Source organism: Limulus polyphemus, unplaced genomic scaffold (genome assembly GCF_000517525.1).
Source record: "Limulus polyphemus unplaced genomic scaffold, Limulus_polyphemus-2.1.2 Scaffold602, whole genome shotgun sequence".
Lineage (NCBI taxonomy): Eukaryota > Metazoa > Arthropoda > Merostomata > Xiphosura > Limulidae > Limulus > Limulus polyphemus.
Genome location: NW_013666212.1, coordinates 168,234 through 179,726, shown reverse-complemented (window position 1 = coordinate 179,726; position 11,493 = coordinate 168,234). Strand labels below are relative to the sequence as shown.

Here is an 11,493-nt window from a genome sequence, read left to right as displayed (position 1 = left end):
CGTGGGACGCGCGTATACCCAATTTGATTTTATTATTCATCAGGATCTTTTCTACCAGCCTACCCTCAAATTGAAATTCTTTGAGGCAGGATTACAGTAAATTAAGCTGAGACCTTGGGCGTGGTAAAATATATCAATCAAAATAGCTTGACCTCCTGACTCTAAAACTGTAATTAGATCTCATATCGGTCAAGAGATGGTGGAGCTATGAGCTAAAAGTTTGTATTTGAAAAAAAAACAAAAAAAACTTGGAGCCATTCTATGAGCCGCTATGCCGCGGTTAGAAAAAGGTCTCGTAGATTAATTTACTCTAATCCTGCCTAAAGGAATTTGAAGTGCCGCGGCTATTGACGATTGCCTCTTGCCTTATCAATAATTCAATGATTTAAGGTAAGTAATATGTTTAATTTGTGAAACTAGAACATTACAGACCAAGAGTAAGTAAGCAATTCAATAAATAAAAGTAGTATATTTACTTTAAACCTGATTGACTCACAGGCTCAAAATAGTTTTACTCTCCAAACTAACTGGTATAAATATATGAGGTACTAATAATGCAATGGGTATTTAGTAATTTTTAATATTTTAAGAAAACTAAAAAGGGAAATCGGGATATTTTGGTGTCTTTAGAACCTTCAGTGATACGTATTCCCAACGCTTAAGTGCTACATTTGCTTATTCATTGGAACACAGTTACAGAACTTTCTCGCCTATCAGAGGAGAACTGGTGGATAGCGCCAAATTTAAAAAAAAAATGCAGTAATAATTTCCGTCAACATTACATGCAATCAATATTAATTTTCAATTATATAATTATTAGGAGATAGTATGCAGTTCTTCTATGAGTTCCCACTTAGGATGTAAATACATTTATAATTATTTATAACAAATTTCTCTGTCAATTTACTCATTGATTTTTAATTTCCATGATAAACATTTTGAGGAACTCTTATTATTACTATTTACTTCTAGCATCATTAAAGGCAAAATATTATTTAAATAAAGTGAAGTATTTAACTCGTGGTATAACAAAAATATATTTTCAGTGTTTGTATTTGTATTAATGATCTTTTCTTTAGTCTTTACAAGTCCTAGAATGTATTATTCTACATCGTGTACAATGTTCTTTCTACATACTTTTGTCAATATCATATGAGTAATATGGTAAGTTTTAAAATCAATAGCTGAGAATATATGAAAAAAACCTACTTCAAGTTCTTTTTGGAGTTGGTATGGACTGTATATCGAGTGTAACCACCAGTGGGAAGCCCAATGTCTATAGAACGTGATCGATGGGTTTTATGACCATGTTCGTCCTCTTCCTCCTCATCACCATCTGGGCAGGGAACTTTCAAGAATGAAGAATCCACGGATGCTGAGCGAACTTGTTTTGATGGAGGAGGAACCTCAAGAGAGACAACAGCCATGTCACTCTCTTCATCAGGGAGTTCTTTAGTCTTAACATCATCCGATGATGGGGAAGAGGGGGTTACTAAAACAGAACACGCTTGAAATTCAAGAGTTTCTGAACTGGTTGGATCTTCAGTATGACTAAGCACATAGTTTTCTTCAATATGTTCTGAACTAGAATCAAGATAGAAGGATTGATCTAAGGAACTTGAGCTACCAGAATTATTACTTCTGTAATATTCCTCTAGACACAAACAGTGAAAACATGGATTAGAATGCTGACTTTTGTCGCTAGAAGAACGTCTTCTTATTCGCCAACGTGGAACGTCTAATGTTGTAATATCTTCAGTTCTTCTTGCTTCCATGGTGACTAAGTCAAAAGATCGCGATCTCTGGCCTCTACTGTTAGGCACATTCAGTAAGGACGATGGAAGTTCGGAATCTTCTTCATGGTTCTTGCAATGAATTTCACCGTAGGAAGCTGACCTAACTTGTTTAGGTACCTCCAAGTGAGTTGCTAAATTCGCCTCTGGTGCATCCATATTTGGATTCTTTACTTTTTTGAATGTATCACGAATCTTTTGCATGTTACAAAATCACTGGTAAAACGTAGATAACTTCTTTGTCCACAGAAAGTCTAACTAAAACGTATTCGTTTTCCTTTTAAAAGAAACTCGATAAAAATGACGAAATAATACTTATTTGTGTCCCAAGTTATTTAATTTTTTTCCCTGACAAAATTTAAAAAAAGCTGTTGATGAAAGTGTATTTGTAAACTCGATACAGTCTGGCAATAAAGTCTGCATCACTATCTCCAGCATGTGTAAAACTACAAAATATCGAAACATCGCACATTAGAAATACTATCATATTGTCTGAGCTGAATCAAACTTCTTTGACTTTCATGTACAATGATCAACCGTGTAAGAAATGAATTGAATCATTGAAAGAGGTTCATTTGGATATCGCAAATAGAGAGAAAAAGTAAACCAATATAAAGGTTCTATTTCAAAGTTTACTTTCTAGACGAAATTATATAATTAAAGTGGCCTACTAAATAATAAGATGCATTTTGCGGAATGCAGGCTAAATGTCAGAGAGCCCTTAAATAAACAAAGTTTATTCGTTGTTACATACAACTCCATTCTCTTAAGACTTCCCACGTGTCGAAAATGAGAAAAGAGCAAGAACTCGCAATTAATTTAGGGTTGGTCCGAAATATTATACTGTTTGATTGTAACCAACGCCGTTTGTTTATTTCGAATCAAATGTTGCAATAGATACGTAATATTTAATCCAGACTTAAGATTCCTGAATATTTCAGACCAAACAAAAAGTTTTCCATTTTAATTTACAGTCTATCATGTTGACAAATGCTTTCTGATAAAAATCATATGGGTTACTATTAGAAAATTAGCTTTTAGGACTAGATAAAAGAAATTGAAACAATTTTCACTCTTGTTCTTCCTATCTAATCAAAAGGAATGAAATTAGGTACAATGTTTTTAATTACGCACTTCGGTTAGTCTGAGCCCTAAACCTCTTCCCACCTCCAATTGTCACACTATCACAGTAACTTTCGGATAGTGATCAAGAACACCATTAAACGTTTCTATAGCAAAAAGTCTGTTAAAATGTAAACGAAATTTTCAAAACTGTATATCTTAAGGGAAGTTGTTAACTTTAAAGGATTCACCAAAAAGTAGTAATGCGTTTGAAAATATCTCACATTTTATCATTAAATATTCTCCTACCTTGAATTGTGAACGTTTGTATTAATAATAAAGTATACTTTGCTGTTTTGAAGGACTGCTATTTTGGTTTGACACTTCCCAGCTAAACCAACAACTGTTTACATTTCAGCTCTCTTCACGTCGTTAAAATTCAATGTAGTGCGTTCGTTGGCTAACTTTTAAACACCAGCGAATCTTGCGCATTCCAAAACAATTTTGAGCTCCTGAGTTTCGGGCACTCTGCAGATCAGCCAAGTCGGGCCCGGATGAACCGAGGATCCTGAATGGGATCAGCAGGGAAGAAAGTCTGCAGGTGCCGACACACCTGCTATAGAGAACCCTCCACACATATGCACAAATACTACGTGCACAAAACACTCGCGGAACATTTAGCTGTAGGGTGTGAAGGGCGTGCTGTGATGACGTAGTGGAGGCATCAAGAACTAGTACCGGAAAACGCTCTCAGATTTTGCTAGAACCAAAGCTCCCTCTACATTCTTACGTAATTCTACAGAGTACAGTAAGTTCATTACAATCTGAGAGTGTCGGAACTTGCCCTGTGCGTTTCTGAGCGTCCAAAACCTAAATGAATTGTACCTTTCCATAAACTAGTCTAGAACAGTTGGCCCTTATGGCTTGCAGCTTCGATCAGGCCCTCTACTGTCACAAGGGTCTCTGTTACTATGGTAACTTCACAGAGTTCTGAAGCGTTTTATTACCTTTCTAACAACACTTTTATAGTACCTAACTTAACAAAGTTCTTACGGTAACTTTGTGTGGCAGTAAAGTGCCTGTATGTAGACCATTGACTGTATCTGCTGCTGTATGTATGCGTGAATAACATGAATTTTACATGCCAAAGGTTAAAACTGTTAACATTCTATGTACTGGAAGATCTTGATCACCTGTCAGAGGTGTGAAATATCCAAAATATTGAGGATGATTAAGTTCGCATATGCTAAAGCATTTGTTTATGCAAACATTTTTTTTCTTTGTTTACCTCCGTGTCTGGCCGAATCTGTCTTAACTTATGGATGCGTAGATGTGCATTAGAATAAGGCTTAAGACCAGTAATTATAATTACTTTCAAGGAGGAAAACTTATGATGAAGAAGAACAGATTTACGCTTATCTGATAAAACTGATAAATCTGTAATTCCTATTACAGAGTTTTTGGTATGCATGATTAAAATTACTACAATTTTTATCCTAATACATTTATAATTGTTACTAATATTTTTAAAACATCAAGCACAAGGTGTTGCCACAGATTTATGCTTATCTAATAAAACTAATAAATCTGTAATTGCTACTACAGAGTGATAAGAATTGTAGTAATTTTAATCATGCATACCAAAACTAATACATTTATAATTGTTGCTACACTACCCACGATTTAGAAGAAAATAATATACACATATATTGTAAATTAGAGAAACTCAATAATCTATAACAAGCACGTCGGAACGTACAAAACATTGGGAGGAGGACGGTCGTAAGTGAATAAAAGTTGTCTAACAGTCAATAAAAACGCTTTAAAATATATTTCGGGAATTTCACACAATGACAAGACTGTATTGTACATACAAATTAAATTTTATGCTATTTACTACAAAATCGTGAGTCACACAAATAACAAGAATGTTTCAGATAATCAATACACACACACTGTACAGTTACTAACAGCGTATCGTTTATAATCTGACAAATAACTGTAGTCTCTTTTAATTTTGGTTCACAAAGTCAGACGACTGCACAGAAAAAAGACTAAATAAGACAATTTTGTCAGTAAAATATTGAGGAGGACCAGAGATATTAGGACCTCCATTTAATTATTTGGAGCACGTGCCCGCAGTCCCACCTGATCCCGACGTGTATGTATAACTGCTACTATATCAAGTATTCATTAGTATAGAAAGTATAATAAAAACACTTCATGGTTGCTGTTTATGTTACTCATTCAGCATAAGAGTCAGCATAAAACACACAGTCAAACTAAAGATAACGAATGTTTTCGAATTATCAGATGTTGGGACGTGTTTAAAATAACTTTATTGCATGACAATCCTAATGATAAATAGGACTCAATATATATATTTTCGTAAGAATTATGTAATTTGTTTTCGTATTGCTTTCATACAACTAGTTTAAAACAGAAATGTAATTCAATTCTACTAAATGTAGTTTTTCTCAGTTGGTTTGTTTTTAATTGTGCACAAAGCTACACAAGGGCTATCTGTGCTCTGCCCACCACGGATATCGAAACCCGGTTTCTAGCGTTTTAAGTCCGCAGACATACAGCTGTGCCACTAGGGGGCTTCTCAGTTGGTTTAGAATAACAGTTATATTCTAGGTTCTAAATAACTACAACGCTAGAACTAATAGGAAAAACAGGATTCGTTTAACGATGAACGTTCTGGTTAATTTTAACACTAGAAGGTTTTATAAGATAAAAATACTAGGCATAACCTAATAAATATTTTCATAACGTTGTTTTCAAATAATAATAAAGCATTTCAAAGATAAAAAAAATTGCCTTGTTATCTTCTCCACTCGTAGAATGTTGACTTGCAAAGAAAACTACACATTATCATGTGCTATGACTAGTATTTTTTCTGTTTCATAACGAACTAGCCCCCTGTGGACTTACGCTAAAAACCGGGTTTCGATACCCGTGGTGGGCAGAGCGCAGATAGCCCAATTACAAACATAACGAACTAAATTTTTAATATTTTTTTTATTAATAACAATGTAATAAAGAACATATAGATTCCTTAACATTCAATAATGTATATTTTCTTTATTAAAAATAAAATCTGAGGAATATTTTCAGATTTTGTGTGCTAAATACCAAATCTTTCTTCGCGCACGAGAAAACTCTTTCGTTAAACAAAGAAAAGGACTTTTTCATACATATTTATTCTCGTCGCTATCGAATATAAATGATGGAACTGCTTAAAAAAACTTAAAATTTAATCCATTTATTTCTCATTAAGATGTGATATATATAACTGATCTTTCCGAGTTCTGTCTACTCTCTGAGAATACTTCACAGTTTTACAGCTAAAAAAAAAGGAAGACATCTTGAAAAATTATGATTAAGGTGTCAAACAGTCGACTGTATTGTACCATATATCACCGTACCGTAAAAGTTAAGTTCGTAATCAAAAACTAAAGCAGGAATTTTCCTATTGTCAAAATTGAAAAATAAAGTGGGAGATACATATGCTGAAATATCTTAGAAAAGTGCTTTGAAATTATTAAATAAAATATCTGGAAAAGGCACCTGTTACACATAATTTCAGCTTGTGTTCAACTGTAAAAATGTTTAGTCTCATCTTAAAAGTAGCCAATTACTTAAAATTATTACAGGTTTTAATATGAAAAATAAAAGACGACAAACGATAAAAAACAACTCTCTTTCAACCTATTATTAATTATAAAAATTGTTCATGTCTTCAGTGAGCTCCAGATTCAAAGTTTTAGCAAACATGTTTAAGCAATACCAGAAATCAAGTCGGAGATACACGGTGACATGCAAGAAAAACTGCTGTAATCTTCTTAAAGAGCAACTTGTGTGGTGAGTGTTTGAGTATGCAGTTAAACGAAATCATGAATATCATTTTTCCAGTTTGTTATTATTTCTATTATGGGATATAATGAAAAGAAAACGAAACGTGTTTTTGCATTTTGCAAATTTATACACACGAGAAAACTTCCAATTTGATTGCTTCGAAATTGACTCGCAAAATATTGTTTTATTTGAACTTGGAAAACATTTTAAACTTTTTCTTTCTGAGTGCTTCATGACCTTGTATAGTAATGTTTATACGAGTAAACGTGAAAACTGAAACAAAAAATCTTCATTTAAGTAGAAATTTAGGTAAAAACAAAAACTACAGAAAACTATTAACATATCAGTAACAGTGAAAATCTGGGGCAACAATCTCTAAAAGAGAGACATTTAATACAGCAACGAAATATCCTTAAGCTATTCTTGATATTTTATTAATCCATCATACTATTGTTTTTTTAAATAATCATATGTTAGTTTGTTTTGTGGAATTTCACGAAAACCTACTCGAGAGCTATCTCCGTTAGTCGTCCCTAATTTTGAAGTGACAGATTAGAGAGAAGGCAGCTAGTCAACACAACCCACCACTAACCCTTGTTAGACCAAATCTTGGATTTGACGCCACTCTTTTAACGCATCTACTGCCCCAAATTTTAGAGCGCCTTAGTTGTATTTTATTTTGGGCGGTAATGGGACGAGAACTACGATCCTCAGATGCATTTTGCATTCTGATTATGGGCCACGCTCAGATAATTACTATGAGTTACATTTCTAGAGAGAGGGGGGGATAACAGTAAAACGATCAGGTTAAGACGAGTATTTAATTAGAGGAAAGAAGAGCATGGTTTAACAGGGTCCCATCTTAATCAAGTTAGTGCGAAAGTTGATCGTGTTCTTTTATAGACGAAAATAAAAAGTTGAATGCCCGGTGAAAAAATCAAGTGAAAAATTTAATGAGATTATTAACAAAATATAATATGTAAAAGCTTTATATTTTCTTCACGGCGTTTCAATTAACTTTGTTTCCAGGTGATATCGTTAATACTAAATGGTATTACAACATAATTTATAAAATACACCGAATTGAAATATTGTGAGTTAAGTTTAAAAATTTTTGTTCTTCCATTGGCAAATTAGAATTTGAGAAAGAGCCCCCCACCGTAGCACAGCGGCAGGTTTGCGGCACAGCATAGATAGCCAATTGTGTAGCTTTTTTGCTTAATTACAAACAAACAAGCGAAATATATAACGTAATTTAGTCAGCTCGATTAACTGAAAAATATAGTACATGATAAGTTTATTCGTAAAATTGACAAAAGTCCTAAAGTGAGAATAAGTTGTGAATTCTATTGAAATCGATAGAATATTTCTGTACTCACATTTAAATTGTTATTACGGCATTAGAAGTCGTAAAACAGATTGTTCATATAGTTCAATATACAAAGTATTATATTTTGAATTTTTAATCTTTATTCCTTCACTTGAAAATAACAACTTCTATTTGCCATATCTCTATTTTGATTTAATTTCCAAAAATATATGAAATATCTATTTGATCTTTGGCTTATATTGAAAAAGTTGTGAATAATGTGGACCTCATTTATACAGATTATTTACCTTGTAAGTGTACTAATAATAACTTCTCAGGTTCGACCTATAAATGTATTAAGCTTCTGATTTAGAAATTACGCAATAACTTACATAACATTCTTGATAAATGACCCAAATATAGTTTGTTTGTGAGCTGTAAAAATGCGACCTTATAGGGGTAATAAAAAAAGACCGCGAGTAAATATATTTATAAGTAATGAAAAAAAATTACAAAAATTAAGTCAGATGTGGGAATGGTAATGCCAAATTGTTGTTGTTTGTTATTCAGCACAAAGTTACACAAAGGTCTATCTGTGCTCTGCCAACCACGGGTATCTAAACCCGGTTTTTAGCGGTATGAGTCCACAGACATACCGCTGTGCCACTTGGGGCGCAATGCCAAATAGTACAGAAACAAGATAGGGATGATTACATAAAGTCATACAAAAATCACTACATAAGTAGCCAAATCTTTCCAGAGATAACTTTTATCTACAACTAAATGTTGAATTCCTATCAGTTGCAAGAATTCAGGTTTGAATAAAGCATTTAAACTATATAGTGCTGTACAGTCTTACGATTGCTAATAACCTCAAGCTTGTAAGATTTTTGTATGGTTTTATGATTTCAATCTACCTTTTTTTTGCATTGTCATCCTCACATCTTACTTAAGTTTTGATTTTTTTTTAATTCTTGTTCCCCTCTTTTTTTAAAACAGTTTCATTAAAGTAGGTTGATAAGTGAATATTTTGTTTATTTTCTTAATTATATGGTAATATGTATTGTTAAAATCATATCAGTTTGTCAGTTTCTTTAATTTTGGATTAATTACACTTGGGTCCAGTAAAGCTGGAATGGTATCTCGGAGCTCTGGACCAACATTAAGGGGATATTTATAGAACACACGCCTTCCAATTTCACCCAAACTCACTGAATGTGCATACACTTGACTTAACCACATGCTGGGGTCATGTGAATTAATAGAGAAGACGTAAAACATACTCCAGGCAATAAAGTATGATATCCGCATACACACACAGCTTCCAGGCTCAGCCCCACTGAAAATTTGAAGAAAAGTAGATCACTATATAATGTATTATTTTGATAATTAAGAAACTGGTGTTTTTAAACTCGGGCATTAATGATATGTACATAGATTTTACACTTGCATAAATACTTGATCTTCTTGATACCATGAATATTAATTTAGATTATTATTACTTTCGTTTCACTGAAATTGTTTTGGCAGATATCATGTTTGTGCAATGAAAAGTCAGAAACAGTCGTTATATAAGAACAATTTCTGCTGTCATCTAGCGGCCAGAAATTAGACTGTTATTTATGAAACATGGAATAACATATGCATATAAATTGAACTCACTGCTAAGTAGTAGTTTTCTGTTTATTCTTTCCCCACAGAAATATGTGTAGTAGAAGAACAGAATAATATATATATATTGTTATACAAGCTGTGAAACACTAGATAATGGCAATTAGGTACTCAAATAAGGCTATAACTCAACGTTAGCAGTTATTTGTAAGCATCATAGAGTAATGGATTGAATGTAGCAGCCATTTTTTTTTACCCATTCCTACATATTAAGCACTACTGTGTTTAGTGATTACAGGTTATCCCCCATTGTTTTAATACAATGGAAACATTTTATTTTAAGGGGTTAACCAAAGGTTATAAATATCAGTTTTAATTATTATTCATTGAACTTGGCCTTTATACATTCTAATACAAAATAAACAGTTTAAAATAGACTTATTATTATAATATTAACAGATAAGCATTACACTATTTTGTCATTTCTATTTTATATGCAGAAAAATTTGCATATCTCAATTATTGCCCCCCAGTAACACAGCGGTATGTCTGCGGACTTAAAACGCTAGAATCCGGGTTTCAATACCCGTGGTGGGCAGAGCACAGATAGCCCAATGTGTAGCTTTGTGCTTAACTTCAAACAAACAAACAAACAATCTCAATTATTAAGTTAAGTTATAATAATACTCTTAATATCACCAATAAACGTGCGCGGCATGGCCAGGTGGATAAGGCGCTCGACTCACAATCTGAGGGTCGCGGGTTCGAATCCACATCCCACCAAACATGCTCGCCCTTTCAGCCGTGGGGGCGTTATTATGTGACGGTCAATCCCACTATTCGTTGGTAAAAGAGTAGCCCAAGAGTTGGCGGTGGGTGGTGATGACTATTTGCCTTCCCTCTAGTCTTACACTGCTAAATTAGGGACGGCTAGCGCAGATAGCCCTCGTGTAGCTTTGCGCGAAATTCCAAAACAAATCACCAATAAACTGTTACAGCAAGTTAAAACTAGTAATATTTTAAAGAATCACTACCAGTGTTGTTTCTTTGTACACAGCGTGGCCCAGTGGTTAACGTGCTGAACCGTGGATCTAAGGTTCCGTAGATTGCGTCCTGTTACCGACAAGAAAAATCACGTTCCGCACTATAGAGCTGTGGGAGCGTTATGAGAGTGACGGTCAAATCCTGCTAGTAGATATGATAAAAGTAGCCCAAGACCTGTTGACTAGGTATCTTCTGTCTAGTCTATTACTTCAAAATTATGGATGGCTAGCGCAGATAGTACTTTTGCGCGAAATTCAAAAAAACATACCAACAAAGTTGTAACATTTTCATAATTGCTGAATTCATGTGCCAGCCATTACCTTTAATTAATAAAACTAATAATTTCATCAACGTATCTGTCTGTGTATTGGAGTATTAACAACTGTATTACTGTGATAAATCCTGTTAAATTGGAAATAGAAAATATTACAGTGTCTAATCGTCATTTAGATCGAAACATAAAAATAAGCAACGGTGCTATTAATATAGATAATTTTGATAAATCTCATTACTTGCTTCTAAATCTAAGGATTGGTAGTAACATGTTTTCATTTTAATAAAAACTTTTTCGTAACTTCTCAGTTATTTTCGTTCTAATACAGAGCATTTAGTTTTAAAATTTAAGCATACTAGTTTCGCTAATTTCTTTCTTTAAAATAATTGATAGTAACTATTACACAACGTTACGAAAAATCTCTATCAGAGAAGATTTACATATAACTTTAAATATCATTATAGTAAGGAATAAATTTTCATAATAGACTTTACTTCACTTACACCATGCCTTTTTATTAGGTTGCCATCATGTACCAA

The 11,493-nt window shown here is 33.4% G+C and overlaps 1 protein-coding gene across 4 annotated transcripts in view; it reads right to left on the bottom strand.

Annotated features, from left to right (window-relative positions):
* LOC106459404 (eye-specific diacylglycerol kinase-like) overlaps positions 1–11,493 on the bottom strand; it is a 284,650-nt gene that overhangs the window by 114,519 nt on the left and 158,638 nt on the right. The window contains exon 1 of one of the 4 annotated variants that reach the window (XM_022385892.1): positions 1,210–2,256. The exons of 2 other annotated variants lie outside the window; for them this stretch is intronic. In XM_022385892.1, the coding sequence (XP_022241600.1) occupies positions 1,210–1,997 (788 nt within the window). In that variant the 5' untranslated portion in view covers positions 1,998–2,256. Of the gene's footprint in view, positions 1–1,209; positions 2,257–11,493 lie in introns of those variants that run through there. One more of the 4 variants, XM_022385891.1, reaches the window with a different exon arrangement.